Source organism: Actinia tenebrosa, unplaced genomic scaffold, assembly GCF_029948245.1.
Source record: "Actinia tenebrosa isolate PJP-AT-01 unplaced genomic scaffold, QUT_ActTen_1.0 PGA_scaffold5__44_contigs__length_20552954, whole genome shotgun sequence".
Taxonomy (NCBI): domain Eukaryota; kingdom Metazoa; phylum Cnidaria; class Anthozoa; order Actiniaria; family Actiniidae; genus Actinia; species Actinia tenebrosa.
The window spans coordinates 8,070,916-8,092,338 of record NW_028292582.1 but is presented as its reverse complement, the minus strand read 5'-3'; the positions used below and the strand labels follow the sequence as shown (position 1 = coordinate 8,092,338).

The 21,423-nt window shown below is 38.4% G+C and overlaps 6 protein-coding genes across 6 annotated transcripts in view; 1 reads left to right on the top strand and 5 right to left on the bottom strand.

Moving 5' to 3' along the window:
* The first annotated feature begins 112 nt into the window (after positions 1–112).
* On the top strand, positions 113–4,174 carry LOC116289922 (protein MIX23). Its single transcript, XM_031696871.2, has 5 exons — positions 113–330; positions 1,230–1,355; positions 1,817–1,963; positions 2,797–2,856; positions 3,411–4,174. Exons 1-5 carry the CDS (start codon positions 268–270, stop codon positions 3,453–3,455), a joined length of 441 nt encoding a protein of 146 aa, XP_031552731.1. The 5' UTR covers positions 113–267; the 3' UTR covers positions 3,456–4,174.
* Positions 3,369–8,317, bottom strand: LOC116289913 (uncharacterized). The gene is made up of 6 exons (XM_031696858.2): positions 8,009–8,317; positions 7,114–7,221; positions 5,716–5,872; positions 5,256–5,320; positions 4,660–4,767; positions 3,369–4,427 (listed from the first exon to the last, which is right to left on the bottom strand). The coding sequence occupies exons 1-6, from the start codon at positions 8,051–8,053 to the stop codon at positions 4,269–4,271; spliced, it is 642 nt and encodes a 213-aa protein (XP_031552718.1). The 5' UTR covers positions 8,054–8,317; the 3' UTR covers positions 3,369–4,268.
* Positions 8,318–9,292: 975 nt separating this feature from the next.
* LOC116289937 (cystatin-B) lies at positions 9,293–10,798 on the bottom strand. Its single transcript, XM_031696891.2, has 3 exons — positions 10,621–10,798; positions 9,972–10,073; positions 9,293–9,603 (listed from the first exon to the last, which is right to left on the bottom strand). Exons 1-3 carry the CDS (start codon positions 10,684–10,686, stop codon positions 9,475–9,477), a joined length of 297 nt encoding a protein of 98 aa, XP_031552751.1. The 5' UTR covers positions 10,687–10,798; the 3' UTR covers positions 9,293–9,474.
* A 987-nt stretch (positions 10,799–11,785) lies between these two features.
* On the bottom strand, positions 11,786–18,168 carry LOC116289889 (uncharacterized). The gene is made up of 10 exons (XM_089038398.1): positions 18,058–18,168; positions 16,878–16,937; positions 16,122–16,263; positions 15,826–15,939; positions 15,134–15,245; positions 14,425–14,551; positions 13,816–14,042; positions 12,775–12,957; positions 12,513–12,688; positions 11,786–12,041 (listed from the first exon to the last, which is right to left on the bottom strand). Coding segments are annotated over exons 1-9 (1,134 nt in total). The 5' UTR covers positions 18,059–18,168; the 3' UTR covers positions 11,786–12,041; positions 12,513–12,520.
* Positions 18,169–18,706: 538 nt separating this feature from the next.
* On the bottom strand, positions 18,707–19,738 carry LOC148906452 (octopamine receptor beta-2R-like). The gene has a single exon (XM_089038034.1). The coding sequence runs from the start codon at positions 19,736–19,738 to the stop codon at positions 18,707–18,709; it is 1,032 nt and encodes a 343-aa protein (XP_088894160.1).
* A 1,137-nt stretch (positions 19,739–20,875) lies between these two features.
* The window catches only part of LOC116289955 (lactadherin-like), an 11,214-nt gene continuing 10,666 nt past the window's right edge, over positions 20,876–21,423 (bottom strand). The window contains exons 10-11 of the mRNA XM_031696914.2: positions 21,375–21,423; positions 20,876–21,236 (exon numbers count right to left, since the gene is read on the bottom strand). The exon at positions 21,375–21,423 is cut by the window's right edge and continues 206 nt beyond it. Of these exons, the coding sequence (XP_031552774.1) occupies positions 21,154–21,236; positions 21,375–21,423 (132 nt within the window). The 3' untranslated portion in view covers positions 20,876–21,153. The remainder of the gene's footprint in view (positions 21,237–21,374) is intronic.

The following is a 21,423-nucleotide window of genomic DNA, read 5'->3' as shown; positions in this document are numbered from 1 at the left end:
GCGGGGGTCATTATTCCCAGAAACCTTTGCGAACGTCCAAAATAATAGATAAATGAATAAAAATATAATCAAAACACGGAAAAAATGAGGAGAACATTCCTTTAAGATCTTTTAAATTAGTTTTCCATTTATTAATTTTTCTTTTTGTTTTGAGCCTTGAGTCATAACAGAACTGTACAATACAATACAATACAATACAATACAATTTTATTTTATTTTATTTTTTGTATCCAGCGGTTTTCTCACAAGCTAAGCACATGTTTCAAAATGGCGGACGAAGAGAAGAAAGAGATAACTCAAATGTCTTGCGCAGATTTTTCAGAATTTAAGGTAAATTAAACATTTCTCTTATTTTCAAACGCTGTCATGCTTTATTACCTAGTTCTTAACAGATCAGGATTTGCAAATTTTAAATTGCTTGGATTCTTTTTTCTGAATATGACGGGAGTTTGAGCAATCTATAAAATTATGTAATCTAATTTCCTTGATTATATAGAGACGCTTTACATGGATTAGCTAATAATAGAAACTGCATGTAAGAGCAGGTGCAGATATAGATCATTAAGGGCTGACTGGAATATGAACCTGTAATTCCTGATTAATGCACCTACCTTGAGCTCCAGGGTGGTGGGGCAAGGGCCCGGGGCAAGGGAGCGACCCCAGGGAGATTTGACATTTGGAATTTGAAATTTTCAAATTCCCTAACCCTGGACAAGCTATGAAAGTCAAATTTCCACCCTTAGTACAAATGTTTATTTAAATTTTCTGGCTTCTTCAAGATGGCAGCCATGTCAAATGAAATTTCCTACTGTGGGGTGGGGTATAGCATATTGAATAATGTCAATTCCCCCAAGGGATTAATATTGATAGGTGCATAACGTAAGAGGGCTGGTTTATAACACATATCATTGTAGACCTGAATCTTGCTTGCTTTAATAGCTCTACTAAATTGTTTATGACACTGAGTCCTTGTTTTAGATTTTGTTGAAATTGGTTGCTAGACATAAAATTGAGGCAAGAGGGTCATGTTACACACTTATCTCCCTGATCAATAATGTGTTGAAAATAAAGAAATGTTTGAATGCAATTGTAACTTTAGGAATTAATAAGTTTACTATAAGTAAAAGTGTGAGATTTTTTCCATGAAAATTTTAAAATGCACATTGTAAATTTGCAAGGGTTTTCAGACAGTGGATGCCATGTTGGTTGACACAATTTTATTTTTTTAGGAAGCTTTAAAAGTTCTAAGGCTATTAGATGACAAAATCATGTACAAGTTAAATACTAGTGTGCCTACAGAAAGCTTTGCTGGGGAGATAAATGGTGAAGCGAAATGTAGAGAACTGTACACAGAGGTAAAGACATTTTTATTTGTATATTTGTAAATAAGTACTTGCTTATTACTTATTTCTTACAAGATTGGCAAACTGGCTGGATAGTGGACCGACTGTCCAATGAACCAACCAACCAACAAACCATACGACCAACCGACAGATGGACCAACCGACTGACGGACAGACCAACCATACAACCAACCTATAGACCCACCAATGGACCAACCAACCAACTGATCGAACTAAGGACTGACCAACCATATAACCAACCATCCAACCATATAATGATCCAGCCATCCATTTATCCAACCAACCAAACCAACCAATAAACCAAGCAACTTACCAACCAACTGACCAATCAATGAACCAACCGACTGACTGACTGGCCAACTTACTGATTGACAAATAGACAGAGAAAATATTTGGAAGCTCTTAGCTAATGTGTATAAATCAATGAAAATGGGTCTTTTTTCTTTAATCAGCTGTTAGATGGTTTTAAATCAAGAGAAAATGCCATCAAGCGATGTATACATGAGGTGTCTAATAATATCAAAAGTATCAAAGAACAACGGGAAGCAAACCCAGATGATTTTGACTTATCAAAACGACTAAGAAGTGAACAAACCAAGGTGAGCAACAATACTCTGAAATAATAATCCTAAAATTTAGCTATAGAAAATATTCTTTTGGGTTACCTTACTGCCGAAGAATGATACTAGATCATGATTGATCCTATCATATGCCCTCCCACGATAGGAAGACAGCTATGTGTTACTCGTCAAGAAATAAGGGTCATATGAATCACCCCACCCTTCTGGTATGATGCAAGACAAATTTTGACCCTACTCAATCCACATTAAGTAAAGGACAGTTATGACTTAGCTCATGGAAGAGCTGACATGTATGACACATCACACTTCGGTTAGATGCCTTGCAGCTTGTCCGAATGCAGCTCCATTTGTAGGGCAAAACAATATGTTTCCTATTCTCAGGAGATTGAAATTCTCTCATTTTGTCCTCCAAATTGAGCTGCTTTGATGTCACATGCAAGGGGTTTTAAATGATGCAAGACAACTTTTGACTCTACCCCACCCCCATTAAGTAAACACCTAATCACTCCTCCCCCAGGGTAACCCACATTCCTGATACGATGCAAAACAACTTTTGACTCTAGCCCACCCCAACAATTTTAATCACACCTCCCCTTATGAGCAGACAGGTATAAATTGAGTTGCCAGGTCAGGCCATGCCTCATCACCATTGAAAGACATCTACCCTCTCCATTGCTTTGGCTTGCTTAGCCTCCGTGGGCCTCTCCCCAGTCACCCTCTCCAAACTCAGTGCCGAATGGTACCCTCCCCCAACCCCCATGCCAGAGAGCCGCTATGCAGGATAGGGCTAACTAGGTAAGAGCCATTTCCTTTAAATACGATGTAGAACATGTGTATTTTTTTTCTTTCAGCTGCGTTTAATGCATTCTGAGTTGAGTGTAGAGGAAGTTCTCAAACCTGGTAGTTTAAAGGTAATATTTAACAATATTATTATGTATGCCACGAGGCAGTAGCCTGTCTTTGAACTTTGGAGAAGTAAATTGATTTAAAGAATAGAGTGCATACCATATACTATATCAGTGAAAAGCGTTTACTAGCAAAATTTGTTTGCTAACAAATTATATTAGTGCAAAGTTTTGTAGGTCTACAGTCTACTGTGGTCTACTGAACTTACTAATTTGTGCAAATTGGTGCAATAGTCCCCTTCACAGTTCCCAATGCCATTATGAAAGGTAGCTGTGCCTTTGCATCGAAGCGAGACGAATGGTGAGCTTGCAATGATAGAGACATGCGGATAATTGTCCAAGGTGTTAAAAATAGGTCTCTATCATTACAAGCTCACCGTTCGTCTAGATTCGATGCAAAGGCACGTCTACCTTTCAAGATGGTGCAGGGAAATGTGAAGGGGACTATTCCTAACAAAGTTTTTCATAGATATTTGGTGTGCACTCTATGAGTGAAGACTAAAATACATTGCTAGTGATTTATTTGGATTGTTAAAAAAGTTTATTCTTGAATCTTTCAGAAATTTAATGACAAGTGTTGGAAGTCATTCAAGCCTCCAAAATAACCATGTGGCACAGAGGAAAACAGTCATGATTTCACATTGGCATTCCAACACAGAACTAGATCATTTAGGAGCATATCTTATTAACTCAACCATTTCAATTTATTCAATTTATTAAAAAAGGTATTGTTTGGTTTTTGGGACTAATTTTTTTTAAAAAAAAAACATTGTTTTCTTATTGAAATGTTCAACATTACGTTATATTTCTTGAACTAATATCTTTCTAGATTTCACTTTGGCATTCCAACACAGAACTAGATCATTTAGGAGCATATCTTATGAACTCAACCATTTCAATTTATTCAATTTATTAAAAAAGGTATTGTTTGGTTTTTGGGACTAATTTTTTTTTAAAAAAAAACATTGTTTTCTTATTGAAATGTTCAACATTACGTTATATTTCTTGAACTAATATCTTTCTAGATTTCACATTGGCATTCCAACACAGAACTAGATCATTTAGGAGCATATCTTATTAACTCAACCATTTCAATTTATTCAATTTATTAAAAAAGGTATTGTTTGGTTTTTGGGACTAATTTTTTTTTTAAAAAAAACATTGTTTTCTTATTGAAATGTTCAACATTACGTTATATTTCTTGAACTAATATCTTTCTAGATTTCACTTTGGCATTCCAACACAGAACTAGATCATTTAGGAGCATATCTTATGAACTCAACCATTTCAATTTATTCAATTTATTAAAAATGTATTGTTTGTGTCTGGGGACTAATTTTTTTTTAAAAAAAACATTGTTTTCTTATTGAAATGTTCAACATTGCGTTATATTTCTTGAACTAATATCTTTCTAGATATTAAAAAGGGAGCTCCTGTGGTTTCCATGGAAGAGGGAGGAGTGGGTCAGATTCTGTTTTGTTGTCTTGGATACCTTTCAGTGTATGAAACTTCTGTGCAACCATCGGCTGACATCGGTACACCCAGATATGTACAAACGAATCCGCTCCCACGTTAACCTTAAAGTAGAAATAACAAGTAATCAGTACTTTTCATTCATGCATTCATTCTTAACAAAGTGTGTCTAGTGGATGTCATTTTAAACAATTTTTTTTCAAACTTCTTTCTTACTTTCTTTCTTCCTTTCCTTCTCTCTTTCCTTCTTTTTCCCCTTTTTTCTTCCTCTTTTCTTTATTTCATTTCCGTACCTTTAAATTAATTCCTTGTCACTTTTTCCTTTTTCATTTTTACCTTTACGAAGAAGTGTGTTCCACTCTGGTAATCTCCTTGAGTGTAGTAAAACTTGGCTTGAAACTGTATGAACATTTTCTTTGTTTCACGTTCTGCATCAGCTTTAATCTATAAAAGAAAATCAAATCTAAAAATTGCATACACTAACAGTGTTTTTCCTCGTTAACAGGCTACTAGATAATTTAACATTCCCACCTGATTTGAAATGAAGTTTGATTAACAGACATACTACCCCATATACCTCTCTACCTTGGGCGTAATGTTTTACCATTTCAGACCATGTGTCATTCCCTAGAGTATTGTTTCTTTGTTTAATGATGGCATGTGGTAAGGCACATGGACATAATTATGGATACAACTCAGACAACTAAGAAAATCTTATTTTCAAGAGAGAATGACACATGGTCTGAAATATGGGAAAGAGGTATATCACAGTGCTTCAGTTCTTCTTGCTCTTGTTAAAATTTTTTTAAATATCCTTAATCCCTGCTTGAAGAAAATAGCCTGCAGAAGATATTGCATGGAGTGACTGATTTTCAAAGCCAAAATATAGAAAGATTTTGCCCTAAAAAAGTATACCATATGATTTGACAAACCTCATCACAAATGGATTGCACTTCGGGGTCGGCATCTTTCTTCTGAGATAAGTTAGTCCATGGACCTACAATGACAAAAAACAAACTAGTTATTTGCAGTCTGTGCAGGAAAGGCTGAGGTATTCAAAGTACGGAATCTGGAATGCATCGATGAAGTGTTTTCCCATTTCAGACCACGTCATTATTCTGAGAGTAACATTTCTTTGTTTGAGTTAAACAAAGAAATGATTCTCAAGGGAATGATACATGGTCTGAAATGGGAAAACATTCAATATAGGGGTCTATTTAGAGCCTGTGAGCCTGAATCTGCTATCTTTGGCCTAATCTCCTATAAAAATGTGAGGGGGAGGGGTGGTGACCTAACAATTATCCTGATTATCTAATATGAAGCTTAAATCACATGAAGATTCTTTGCATAACGGGTACAGGCCACTGTCTAGACTACATTGTCTATATTGACCTTTATCACCAGGTTCCAGTGAAGACTTCCATGGGAGGAGTGGGTCAGACTCTGATTTGTTCAACTGGATGCCTTTTAGCTGATGGTATTTCTGAGCCACTTGTGGTGCACATCTGTAAACCCAGATATGTACATAGGAACCATTGCCAATGTAAACCTGAATAAACCAATATCAAAACTCATACATGGGTTGAGGAATGCTATACAACTAAAAGCACTTTTATTCAGTTGCTAGCATGCATCTCCTAAATGCAGCCGCCATTCACGTTGTCATGCAATGCTCACTCTTATTTAGGGCAGTGAGCATTGTGTGAGGATATAAATGGGTGGCTTCGTAGGAGCTAGACTATCTGCATGCAGAGTCCTATTATTTGCATGCTCAGCATTTGCAGAAATGGAATAATTATGAGACTGCAAAAAACTTTAATTTATTTTTGTCCGCCCACTGATCCGCAACCAGAAATATATGACTTAAACAGCTGGAAAAAGTATCCAGGTCTCCCTATGGAGTGGCCAAGTAATTTGTAAAGTGTCCACTTCCCACTTAATTTACAAATCAGATCCACCCTTAAGTTGCTGCTGGATACAGGATTTTAAAGAGATGGAGGGGGCTCCAAAATGGCTGCCCCAAAGCAAAAAAAATGTCACATACAATTGGCTTTCTAAAGGGTAATCCAATTTTATAAAACCATGGAACCACACCCCTGGATCCCCCACTGACCACCCCCTCCAAAAACAACACATGAATGTTTCAAAAATAACTGGCACCGGTAAAGGAGTATTAAAGTTTTGTCATTGTATTCCTCCTAGACTCTGTTTTTGTTGATGTGTTCAAACTCATTCATACACTATAGCATAATAAAAATATATAAAAAACTTGTCATTGCCAATCACCACTGCAAAGCAGTGCCGCAGCTCAATGGAGACAAACTGAAATCATGTGAAGGCACCTCTGGCTACAGTTGCTACACCAGTCCATGTATGACCCCAGAGCACAGCTCTAAGGTTGCATTCATAATGTATGCAGAGGGGGGAGGGCAAGGGAAAATTTGAAATACGCAGAATAGTTCTTAACACCCCCCTTAAAGTCATACAAAAAATAAGATCCTCCTATGCAAGGCTTGTAGCTTCTTCCAAAAATTGTGCATCCCCCATTTTTCAGATAAAAATTTGCCCATTCCCCCCTTTTTCCTACCAAAATTTTACTGATTCCCCTCAATTTCACCTGCCCTGCCCCCCCTCTGCCATACATTATGAACGCAGCCTAACCAGTTTGTATTAGTTAGGGATAATGATTGTGCGCCCTACTCTCACTTGGGGTCTCGGGTTAAATTTCCAGAGCTTGATCACTGCACGCACGTTCAAAATATGGCCATGCAGTTTTAGATTTGTCCTTACCTTGATATAGAAGTCTATCCCAGTAAGTCTCTCTCCTCTAAGGTCATAAAACTTCGCTTCAAACTTTGTGAATGATCTGCCACTTTCTCGTTCTGCAAAGGATTTGACCTGAAAGAAAGAATGAGTCGTTACAAATGGACTATAAGTGTCTCAATCACAAATGAGGGGTTATGGCTTTGCTATTTTAACCATTCCCTCGTGATGAATCCCAATGGCAACCTTACAAGAGGTGTGACCAGCTCCCCTCCTACACAACTCCCCCCCCCCCCCCCCCCCCCCCCACACCACACCACACCACACCACACCCCAACAACATCAAAACCGCTTTGCATATCAAAACTACTTCGTCATATTAAAACGGCTTAGTCAGCTATATCTTTGAATTAAACATGACAATAAGATAAAAAGCGGAATACATCTGCATAATTATAAACTGATCGAACGTAACGAAACGTGCAGTCAATCATCAACTGCGGATACCCTTCTGCAGCTATCTCTTGTGGTCACGAACATATCTTTAAAATATTAAATTCTGAATGATTGAAAGAAAGAATACAAGAATAACTGAACTTTTGAAAAGAAAACATTTCAACTTAGTTCTATTCTGCATCATTTGGTCTGAATGATTTCGCGTGACACGAGCAAAATCGTACTATACGACCTTTCATCTCAGAAATACAAAACAATTGTACAAGTTTTAGTTTAAGGGCCTTTTAACTCATATTAGTACAGTATTTAGTTTCAATAAAAACTGTTATGAGTCATAGAGCAGGTTTTGGGTAACCAGTGACTACTTCGCCAAATTTTCGTATTGAAATGTCTGACTGTACGAATCAGTTTGTGTACAAAATTAAGAACCATTTAATTTACATAGGTAAACGTTACTTGTACAAACCTCGTCACAAATGCTCTGTATTTCGGCATCAGTTGGATTCATCATTGGTACGGTATTGGAAGTTACAGGATCTAACGCAATGTTGGTACGATGTCGTGTGAGAGCTGTGCTCAGCTGATTGATCACGAAGGGAAATGCGCTGGAGCGTCAAAACAGGTAGCCTTAAGTCGACAAAATTGGAAAGCCAGTCGAGTGCAATTTTAACTCTTTGTAAAGACTTGCGTTACATAAACTTGCAATCAATTGGCTTTTTTGAAATATCTTTTTGATTTTTCTTTACTTTAATACCCTTATTTTGCTCCTTGCGTTCTGCATGATAGTAACGCAACACCCTTAGCGTTACCGTTAGTAAAGGTTGATAGACGTCATTTCCCTTTTTGGATTTTGTTTTCTTTTTTTTGCACATTGGAAAACCTGGGGGCAAGGCAGGGATGCTCTTTGTACCTTATAGGGTTCTAAACCAGAGTAAAACTTGTACCTCTTAGGGTGGTTGTCAGGTGTAGTAAGATGCACAAAGTCATATTAATTCAATATATCTATTTTCAGTTCATCATCCATACCCAGTTGTACAAAGGGTGAATAGCGCTATCCGCTGGATAAATCTTATCCAGCGAATAAATTTATTGGATAGCATCATCTACTTATCCTCTGGATAAAGATGTACAACCAGGCCCTGACTTCTGTCAAGTAGATTACATTAAAAACCAATACCACTTAGCAGCCCGTGATGACAAGCAAACACTGCCAACCAGAGAGTGTTCTATTGTTCAATCAGCTGAATGCTAGTCTACAATTTAAAACCAATGCAAACCCTCACCCTAGCATTTTAACCTTTATATATAGATATTATTGGTAACACCCACACCCACATGAACATGCCCAGCCAGGTACCTTTTAGGGGTCCTTTTCAGAATTTCCAACAAGATCCTTAGCCCTTCTATACATGTGAGTACCCCCTCTCCCTGAGCAGTGCTTACCTCTCCCTGTAGGCTAGCATTCACCTGATTGATATCAAACAATACTAAGAATACTCTCTGGATGGCAGTGTTTGCTTGTCATCATAGGCTGGTAATAAGATTCATTACATTCATTTAGGTGATTAATAACAAATATGCATAAACTAAGTAATTTATGGGGTGGTGTCCATTGGGATTTGGATGGGGGAGGTGACATAGGGCAATCGTTTTCTCTGGTAACAATTAGGGTGGCTATCATTTATTGCATGTCTGAAAGATATTTAGTTTTTACAAAGTCTGTAGTTTGGGGGGAGTCACTAGGAACAAGTTAAGTTCTATTATTTATTTCATTTGAAAATACGAAAGTTTACATGGTGCATAGATTTTAGGAGACATAAAAATTTTTATTACAGTATCGTTAAGAAATATATAATGTTTTTCAGTTCATGGGAAATTATTTTTAGTGGATGATTGCTCATATTAGAATTCATTCCATGGTATTACCAAGTATTAGAAGTAGGTTATTGGATCAGCCTCAGACTTGTCGACTTGAATACTATCGAGCTCTAGTGTGGATCCAGCATGAGGAAGCGACCTAAATACCCTAACGTGGACATAGGAATCCTCTCCTACATGAACCTTGAATACAAAATGAAATTCATTCAAATTCAGGTAGTTCAAGAAAATATCCATATCTTCCCCCATGAAGGAGATTGGAATTTCCAATGAGTGGATATGGTCTGAGGAGAGCACGCTATGACAAGTTATGGAATCCAATTAGTTCTTCTATATAATGAATAGAGTGCATGAAATATTTTTGTGAAAAACTTTGTAAGAAATTGCACAACTTTGTACAAATTAGTAAGTTCAGTATACCTTGAGTAGACCGTAGAACTACAAAACTGTACCTATTTGTACAGTTTTGTAGACGCTTGAAATATAATTGCTTTAAATTCTGCTTTGCTTGTGTCTTAGGTATCGAATTCAAAGTTTTCATTTTCTCCTACCTTGATGAAGAAATTTGTACCAGCGACCACTTGACTGGCGTAAAACTTGGCTTCAAATCTTGAAAACGATTTCCCTGCCTTCCCTTCAGCTGCAGTCTTTATCTGTGAATAAAACCAAAACCTTGGAATGTTAGATACACTATAATTGAACCTTTAAATCTTAAACAAATTAAGCTTAAGATACAAGGAGATCTTTTTGTGGTACTATCGTCGTGTACGGATTAACGAAGTACGTCATAGGTTTCCGAACACACGAGTGTGACTTAGAAATTTTGCTTCTCCTCACTTAGAAAAAAAATTAAGTGAAGACACCAAGAATCGAACTCGGTACCTTCGGCACCAAAGAACTACTACAATGCCAACCCCAACTCTAACCCTAAACCTAACCCCTAGACCACGAAGCGAATTCGGTTGGGTGGGTCTCATTTTTTAGTCATATTTAAACGATGTATCATCAGCATGTGTACATAAATATTTATTATAGTTTAATTTATGCTATCGTAGGGTACGACTACTAGCCGATTACTCGAAATTTGAATTTGAATAGAATTCCTCTGACAATTCCCGTACAAGACGATACAATCCTTTTGTAATAAGCTTTACATAAGACGAATAAAAGCCTTAAAATATTTACGGATTTTGAACCAACCTCGTCACAGATTTTCTGTATTTCGGCATCAGCAGTTTTCTGATCTGTTAAACCACCACAAGACATACTGAATAAAGTTTTTGAGTACTTCAAAAGTGAGTCTTTTTAATATTTCAAAGAATAAGAAAAGCCCCTCCTTAGTCTCACGCTTGTCATGTGAGATGGTATGATAAATATAGCTTTTGTCGAGGCGTTCCTGGAGGAGGTGGAGAGAAGTCTAGGATTGAAAACACAGGAAGACCAACATCTCGCTCTCTACCTTCCTTGCCTTCGTCTCATTTTCTCGCAATAGATTAACAAACATCCACGGTATAAGATCCTGAGCTAACATCTGGGCTGATTTAAGTCAGCGCACAGCTAACGTATGTCGAAAAAGACTATTCCACCTTCCATCATAACAAACTGATGTACAACAAAACATATGAAGCAATAAACAGCTTACCTCACCGTGAAGGCCCTATTAGGGGGTACCTAGTACTATAGTTCGTGGTTTTCTTGTCGCCGTAATTTCGAGGCCATGTCGCAATCAATTGCAGGCACGTAAGTAGGTGGGTAGGTCGGTAGGTCGGTAGGTGGGTAGGTCGGTAGGTCGGTAGGTCGGTAGGTGGGTAGGTGGGTAGATCGGTAGGTGGGTAGGTGGGTAGGTGGGTAGGTCGGTAGGTCGGTAGGTCGGTAGGTCGGTAGGTCGGTAGGTCGGTAGGTCGGTAGGTCGGTAGGTCGGTTAGGTCGGTAGGTCGGTAGGTCGGTAGGTCGGTAGGTCGGTAGGTCGGTAGGTCGGTAGGTTCGGTGCGGTCGGTAGGTGGTAGGTGGGTAGGTGGGTAGGTCGGTAGGTCGGTAGGTCGGTAGGTCGGTAGGTCGGTAGGTCGGTAGGTCGGTAGGTCGGTAGGTCGGTAGGTCGGTAGGTCGGTAGGTCGGTAGGTCGGTAGGTCGGAGGTCGGTAGGTCGGTAGGTCGGTAGGTCGGTAGGTCGGTAGGTCGGTAGGTCGGTAGGTCGGTAGGTCGGTAGGTCGGTAGGTCGGTAGGTCGGTAGGTCGGTAGGTCGGTAGGTCGGTAGGTCGGTAGGTAGGTCGGTAGGTCGGTAGGTCGGTAGGTCGGTAGGTCGGTAGGTCGGTAGGTCGGTAGGTCGGTAGGTAGTATTTGTTGAAACAATATACTTCTCAATCGTCAACCTTAACACCAACTCTTCGAGAAGTTTATTAACTTTTACTTTAATACTGTTTACAAAATGTAATATCGCATAGAAGCTAAGTGACTGAAGAGAATACATGTACCAATAATATCCACACGTTTTACAGTTAACAAGCTACTTCACTTATCGGTAGGTTTTTTTTATGGCAAATATGTGCTAACTTTTATCATCATTAATTAATGTTATTATTTTTCCTTTCTTTGTCTGTAGCTGCGCTTATACTGCCCACCAATCTATGACAAAATAAACAATTAGATAGTTAAGTAATTAATGGTTGTTTGGATGGATGGATGGATGGATAAATGGAGGGAGGGAGGGAGGGAGGGAAGGAGGGAGGGAGGGAAGGAGGGAGGGACTCATGGATGCATGGATGCATGGATGGATAAATGGAGGGAGGGAGTGAGGGAGGGAAGGAGGGAGGGATGCATGGATGCATGGATAAATGGATGGATAAATGGAGGGAGGGAGGGAAGGAGGGAAGGAGGGAGGGATGCATGGATGCATGGATAAATGGATGGATAAATGGAGGGAGGGAGGGAGGGAGGGAGGAAGGGAAGGAGGGATGGATGAATAAATGAAGGGAGGGAGGGAGGGAGGGAGGAATGGATGCATGGATGCATGGATGGATGGATGGATAAATGAAGGGAGGGAGGGAAGGAGGGAGGGAGGGAGGGATGGATGCATGGATGCATGGATCAACTTACTATCCCAATTAATGACAACTCTTGGCAATCAAATTGTTAAGAAACCGTGGTCCGCTTAAATCAGAAAAGTTGTCTGTTATGATAACATTATTTTCAACTCCTCCAGCAATGGTTTTCAACTCATGAGGGTCAATATCTACGCCAACACCAATGGAAATGATTTTGGCGCCCAGAGACTGAAATAAGAACAAAAAGGAAAAGAGGATAAGAATAAATTGAATATATAATAATGGATGGATGGATGGATGGATGATGCACCTACCCTCAGACTACTGGCAGGACCATGGACTGTGTTACTTCCTCCCCACGTCATACCGTCAGTCATTACAACACAGGTTATAGGAACATTGGGTCTCTTTTGGAGCTTGACGATTTTATCCGCAGCACATTTTAAGGCCAGATCGGTTCGTGTTGATCCACCGGTGTACCTTAGAGAGTCACAGTACTTCGGACAAAAATATAAAAAGAAAAACGATTGCTTCGATATTCTAGCTTTGTGTGACCTGTTAATTTGTGTCACACACTCTCCGCCCTATTTGCGGCTCATATTGATAGCAGACGTCTTCGTCTATCCATCACCAACACCCGGCACCACCATCATCATCACCGACAATATCACCATCATAATCACCATCACCACCACCATCACTATCACCATCACCACCACCATCACTATCACCATCACCATCACCATCACCATCATCATCATCATCATCATCATCACCATCATCATCACCATCATCATCATCATCATCATCACCATCATCACCATCATCATCACCATCATCACCATCATCATCATCATCATCACCATCATCACCATCATCACCATCATCATCATCATCACCATCGTCACCATCATCACCATCATCATCATCATCATCATCATCATCATCATCCTTCTCAACAACTGCTCCGAAAGTCTGGAACACTTTACCAGTGATAATGTTTAACTCTTTAAAAACAGATTCGAAACGTTTCTTTTCAATTCAGCATATAACTGTACTTAATTTTTATTATTGTTATCCTTATTTTATTAATCAGAAAAACTAACACAGATAGATTTCGACGTTTTGATGACATCCTGTCTTTATTATTAAGAAACTAACTGAAAAATATTTAGTCTTTATTTTATTTGTGCATTTTAACCTATATTTCAATCTTGAACAATTTCTTTAAAATAATTTTTCCCATTTTCTATTGACTGCATATAATATTATTATCAAGCGCTCTTAAATATTGTATAGCACGAGCGCTATATAAAGTTTAGTAGCTATTATTATCATTAATCATTGTTACATACTTTTTTCAAGCTTTCTTTGTTCTTCTTGGCGCTCTCATTCCAGTCCAAGACCTGTTGGCATTTTTCATCGTAGGTCACGATGCCAATCCTTGTACCGTCAGTGAAGTCAAAACGATCCATGAAGCTTTTGATAAATTTCTGGGTTTGTCTAAACCCTTTTAATTTGACACTCCCAGATACGTCAATGACAAGTACAACATCGGCGACGGTTTTGCAACTCGCTACTTCTATACAAACAGAAAAGATTATGGGCATATAATTTGTTCTATGTCATGGTTGTGTGCTTGTGAAAGCGGAAAACACGTCGAAAATATTCGTGTTTAAGGTATAGGAGGGTTACATCAATTGAAGTACATGACCAAGGGTAGGGGTAGAATATCCCATGCTTAAGGTATGGAAAAGTTACATCAATTGAAGAACATGACCAAGGGTAGGGGTAGAATATCCCATGCTGAAGGTATGGAAAAGTTACATCAATTGAAGAACATGACCAAGGGTAGGGGTAGAATATCCCATGCTTACGGTATGGAAGGGTTACAGCATTTGGAGCACATGGCCAAATTACTAAATAAAATGGAGCTCTGGAATACACAAAAATATGGCTCTCACCTTCTTCTTCTTGCTCCTTTTCAGGTGCAGCACCTACGGCAACTTCTTCTTCTTCTTCTTCCATTTCTTCTTCTGGGGCACTTCCAACTGGTGCACCTGCGAGAACGGCAGGAACCGAAGTTTCAATCTGTCGTAAAGAAACAACAAATCTTATTGACTATCCTGGAACAACCTCTGGGCTGATCAAAGTCAGGGCACGGCTGACTCTCAGATCGAATTGGAATTTAGCGTGTAACTTTTACGGAGGGATAAAAACGGAGAGCCCTTAATGCGGAGCAATTACACGAAGCAATTTTCTCTGCAAATTGTCTTGCAAGAGCGTTGCGACACAAGTTGCAAGAGAGTGTCTACACGGTGCAAGGGAGACGTAATCTTAGCAAAAAAGTAGAAACGAATTATACTTTTGGCAACAATTGCTGCACTTTTCTCGCAACATTTTTCAAATTGCGCTGTAGGTTACACGCTGCAATGATCCATGCCACTTGTGTCGCAACGCCGTTGCGAGACAAGTTGGAGAGAAAACTGCTCCGTGTAAAATAATTTTTGTGCCTTTAGAAAAACTCTTGAATCAACAAAATCATAAGAGAGCACTGACAAGCTCTACTCAGCAACATGTGATGCCAAGTTCTTATCTAACCCTCCCTTCCTTCGTTTATAACGAACAAACGGCCTCACCCTCCAGTACCTTATCTATAGCAACTTTATTTACCGTATAAAAAAAGGGTCGATATTGGGAACCAATACAATTGCTGCCATCAGGAGCGATTAGTGTAGCCTGAGTTATTGGTCCAGAACACTTGGACACGTCTTCAAGAGGATTCCTGTGTTTGTCATGAGAAGATCATAAATGATTATCAATCGCAGGCATGTAATCCATGGAGGTTTAAAGTAGGGATATGGTTGTAATAGATTGTGTGTTGTGACTGGGATATGGATTGGATGTGACTGGAATGAATTGGATGTGACTGGGATGGATTGGATGTGACTGAGATAGATTGGATGTGACTGAGATGGATTGGATGTGACTGATGAGATGGATTAGATGTGACTGGAATGGATTGGATGTGACTGGGATGGATTGGATGTGACTGAGATGGATTGGATGTGACTGAGATGGATTGGATGTGACTGAGATGGATTGGATGTGACTGGAATGGATTGGATGTGACTGAGATGGATTGGATGTGACTGGGATGGATTGGATGTGACTGAGATGGATTGGATATGACTGACATGGATTGGATGTGACTGAGATGGATTGGATGTGACTGAGATGGATTGGATGTGACTGCAATGGATTAGATGTGACTGACATGGATTGGATGTGACTGAGATGGATTGGATGTGACTGCAATGGATTAGATGTGACTGACATGGATTGGATGTGACTGATGTACTTACTGAATCAAATAGCTTCCCAAATCTCCCCGTTGTGATAAACAAAGTCCTTGGCTGTCTACTCCAAACCATGTGTGTCCTTTAGCAAGATTTAATTGCCGACACCGACACAGTAGACTGTTTAGAAAGGAATAATAATAATTATGTCTGAGGATATATGTGCAATATTGCGTGACAAACCCAAGATACAAAACGCGATAATCCGTGTCGATGCAACTGTAACACACTCTTATCGCGTGACAATTCACGAGAACTTATTTTGACATTGTTATTCAGTATTAGAAGTAATCAAGACTCACTCGTGCTCGTAAGCATTAACGTTGTCCCAGTCAACAATATTCTTGTTCCTGTCATCAATAGCTATCGAGAGGTTAACATGCACACCAGTACTACACCCGATCTTTTTCCACAGCTTTGGGCAGGTCTTGTACGTAATCTCAGCTGAAAATGACAGAAAATAATATAAACACAAATAATTTCTTTACGTAGTTTTTCCAATTTCAGACCACGTTCATTCTCTTCAAAATAAGATTCTTTGTTTGAGCAGGGGCGTTGCATTATGTTTTACGTTTTCTTGTTATAAGGAAAAACAAATTTAAATTACTGTGTACATCCTAAAAAGCCGCCATGTTGTTGCCACGAAAGGGGAAGTGGGAGGGGAGGGGGGGTGGTCCCCTTGGGTCCCCTCTGCATACGGCCTTGTTGAGTTATATCCATATTCACGTGTTTTTTACGTGTTGCTAATGTTTATCAGAAAAAAAGGGGGGGGGGGGGGGGGAATCCACAATTTTTGGAAGAAGCTACAAGCCTTGCTTAGGAGGGATCGTTGTTTTTTGCATGACTTTAAGGGGGGTGTTAAGAATTATTTTGGACATTTCAAATTTTCACCTGCCCTTCCCCCTTTTTGCCATACATTATGAACGCAGCCTAAGGTTTGTTTGCTATGTAGTTTGAACACATTTACAAGGGACTAAACTGTGAAACAATTGGGGGAAATTAGAGGTTTGAAAGTTGGAATTCTTGGGAAGGAAGACATGTTGGTGAAAAGTACTTACAAGGTAATAAACAAGATGACAATTGTATGGCACCCAACAACAGAATCGTCAAGAAAAACACTAGGAAAAAAAGGTTTAGAACATGTTAAAGAAAGGCACGGATTGCATAATGGAGGATTGGAAGAAATCGCAAAAATGTGGGCAAGTTAATATATATATATTTGTTTTTTTTGTTTAATATATATAGCAAATTTATCTGTAAATGTAAATTCAACCTACCAATAAAGAAATGAAAAACAAAACAACTGTTTTTTGATAAATTACTGACACAATAAAGTCAATGTTTTAATGTTTTTGAGCTTCTCATGACCAACGTAGCTTTTGAGTACCATGACAACGCCACGTTGCCATAGAGAATAATAAAGGTCAGATTGCGCTTAATTTTCCCTTGAGCGGAAATTCGATTTTTAAGGGCTATTATATTGTTTTTTCAAAAACATTTTAAAAGAAAATGATTTAAAATGTATAGCTTAGAAGAATCGAAATTGATACTAAGAGATGTGTGATCGTGCCAAGGAGCATGAAATGCACTCCTTGGATATTAAGAGGATGGAAGGTAAGATGAAAACGAAAAAATGAATGCATACCGAGAAAACTGTGTTCAAGTATTTTCTCGTCCATTTAGTCTAAAGTTGAAAAGAAATGGGGAAAAGGGAGACGAAAACTTTTTTGAAAAGCCCTTTTTTTAAATTACACTGGTATAAAAAATTCAAAGTAACCTACTTTTCTACTTAGTTAGCTATAGTTTATTTGAAAATATCTATTTACACTCGCAAATGGATAAAAACATCCCTAGATTTCATTCTAAAACTAATTTGTAGCTTTGGAATTGGAAAACTTAATCGACTTTAACATCAGTAATGGAATCTAGACGTTTTACTAGATTCTCCAAAATTGGAAAATAAATAGTCTTAAATGTAAAACATGTGACCTTGGTAAAAAATTTTTAAAGAGCTGAAAAACTATAATACGAACTAATCTTTAAGTTTAAACTTATAGGATGTATAATGAGTTAAAAATTAGAAAATGTTCCAGAGGTGGACTCGTTAATTTTGTTCCTCAAAAATATGCACCAAAACAGAGCAAATAAAATAAAGTTTTTGAATAACTTCTTGTGAAAGAAAGATAGAAATGTCATTTTCTTCTAAAAAGTTAAAAATGATTCTCTAGAAATACTTACTTTTGCGAGGTCGCCAAATTAACGATTCCAAACTTGTCCTCAATATACTTCGCTCCTTTACTAACAAACAACTCAGCTTCCTCGATAAGAGGAAATCTTTTTTCCTAAGGATTCTAGCTCTATCTTACGTTACCTTGCAACGACAAGCACGTTGCAATGTTACCATGGTGACACGGAGCACGTTGCTATGCGTTGAAAGAATGTAGTAATCATTTTTAGTAGAGTTGGTTTTCTGCTATTGATGGCCCATTGATGATGTTAAAATACTTTCTAATGACTCTTTAATGAGCTTATTGATTATATATCTGATTATATTATTTTCAAATTTGACTTCAAAAAAAAAAAAAAAAAACAATTCCCCTTACCCTTCTGAGATTTTGTTTCAGTATTTGTTTTGAATTTATTATATTAAGCTATGAGATTTTTTTGTCTAGTTTATTTTTGTTGTCCAATATTACAAGTTTATTCTTATTTCAAGTGAGCTTCTAGATCCCAGTAAGATAAAGGATTTTTTCTAGGGGGGTGCACCATCCAGGAATTTCGTTTTAGGAGGGGGTACATCTTTTGCTTACAAACTCAAACACCAATAATGCAGTAGATATCAGCACATCTGGGGGGAAGGGGGGTGCGCTCCCCCTACACCCCTCCCCTAAATCCGATCCTGGATCTCCTTTTTGTTAAGGATAATCCCACGATGTTCCCAAACTTTTTCTCCTTGTTTCTTCCTCATCAAAACAGTGAACAGCCTGGATGTTAGAATAACAGTGCGTATATCATGACTATATAGAGAGTACAGGATAGGGTTAAGACTAGATGATAAGACCATTAGACCAAACGTTATCAGATCCCACGCAAGAGAACGTGGATACTTTAGAAAACTCCTGCCCAGAAAAACAGACCTTGGAATCCAACAGCCGACAAAACACAATGTCACCGCTAAACAAGAGCGAAACGCTTTATTTATTCTGGATTTACCGGTTTTTCTGGTTTTGCCAGTTTTTCTGGTTTTACCGGTTAGTCCTGCTATTTGGATGTCAGTAACTTGGGTTTGACGATTGCAGGCTTCACGGTAAATGCGACAATAGGCAAATAGTACCGTTAATATTACGATTATCATGCAAGAAATTAAGAACGTCGAGAACTTCGAGTCACTAGAAGATGCAGTTATTCCTGGGGTGAGATACCAAACAAGCCGCACCAAGTGTATTATGGGTAATGCCCAAATAAGGACATAAGCAAATTTGATGGTCTTGGAATTGACTTTAGAAGCATATGTCAGTGGATGAATAATAGCTTGATATCTATCGTAAGTGAGCCCACAGATACTTAGAAAAGCGGTACTTAGAAGGTAATCTGCCAACACGACCATGAAACGGATTTCTATTGGTGGAGGAGAAGAAAGATAGCACGTGATCTTCCAAGGTATGACGAGCCCACCAATCAGAAGGTCCGCTAAAGCAAGACACATGAAAAATGAATTTCCCACGCTTCGAAGATGCTTGTGTTGGAAAAACAATGCAAAAACACCAAGATTGAAGAAGATGCTGAAGACACTCGCCAGGACATACCACGTGATGAAGAACCAAGATGTCCATTTTGGTACATGTTCTGACAAAATGGAAACGTTTATGGCGCTGCACTGAATATCATCCAAAGACCACGACGCATTCTTCATTGGCATTTGCGGAAGAAATTCGAAATTGTTCTCTAGTTTCGTTCCAAAATTTAGTCAATGGAAAAAGAGAATTCCAAAATTTTTAAGCTGGCAGAATGTTGCGTCTAGTGTTAGTTATAACGCTTCCACTGACGTGTTGATATCCTTTGCCGAAAAACTACACCAATTTTTAAAACATTTCCAACAGAATTTGAATTATTCTCGACCAGTGTCTCTTACAATTGCTAAAGAAATGAGTACTGACAACGTACTGAAGCTAGCCCTAGCTATATCTGGACTAACATGCTAAATCGGAGTACGATTTATTGGTTTTACGTAGCGAGATTATCTAATAGCCGGGCAAAAAGCTCGTCCTTTCATTTCAAATGAATAGAGGCAAATGTCAGAACTGATTGGTATTTGGTTCCTGTAATTAAAAACCTTAAATAGAGAAAAGGAAATGAAGTTTTAGACCTTGTCAACTACTCATCAAGAAGACCTTGATGGCTCTTGATGAATCGTTTTCGCGCGATGATTGTCATTCAAAACCTTACATAGAGAATCACAGCTTTCTAAGACTTGTAGGATGTCAAGTCTATCAAGCTATAATTTTCTACAGATATTTTATGTCTAAGAAGAAATGAAGGGAAATGAATTGAGAGAGAATTAAGTTTCACTCTGTTTCGCTATGCGTTTTCTTCCTCAGTGACCAAACAAAGCAGAAACAATAAAAATATAAATTCTACAAATCTACATAAAATGAAACGATCCCAGGTTAAATTGAAAATCTTAATTTGCCAGTTTGCTGTAATAATTGATAATGCAATAGGCCTTTTGCAATAGATTGACACGTTATTGTTACTGGATCGATGGCAAAAATATTTGACTTCCTTTATTTAAAGATTTTTTTGCTGCATTACTGATGTCGTATCCAAAACCTTTTCAAAAATACTTTTTCTCCCTTGTAAAATACTTTGGATTTCAAGATACGAAGCAATTTAAATTTGGTTTGCCATCCAGCAAATCCTTCCCCAAGGGACCTTCGGCTGAATTGATATATTCGTTATTTAAGTTACATATCAGTGACTGTTTGTTGCAAATAGCCCATTGACGTCATCTGTGAAATGAACTGATTGCGGAACAGACCATTTGAACAGCAGTTCATTTGAGATAATTCCTTTAATACGTAGTAGTCACAATCAAAAATGTTTAGTGAAAATTAATGATTTCCAGGTGCTAAAACTGTCCATCGTCTAACAATTATCTATCATATGACGCATGCGTTCCAACATATAATTTACGGTGTAGTTTTCTCCAAGACTCGAAGAAAAAAGATGAGGAAGAGAGAGAAACAATAGCAAGATTGAAGGAAAGAAAGAAGAACAAAAATAGAAATACAGAAAAAAGAAATTAAAAACTTAACACGTGTAGGATATCAGAAACTAGTTGCCACAGCAACGCCATGAGCCCACAGTCGTCCACGTGTTAGAGCCAGCGGCCATCAAATGAATTCCAGCCCCTGAAGCTGAAAATGAGGAAAGTACAAGATTTTATTGCCATGGCAACGAAATGCGAGAAAGCAATCCATCCATTCATCCATCCATCCATCCATACATACATACATACATACAGAGATATCTGAGATAAATAGCTGCCAACCTACCTCCCCATTTCATTCCATTGGCTGAGGTGATGGACAAAAATGCCGGAGG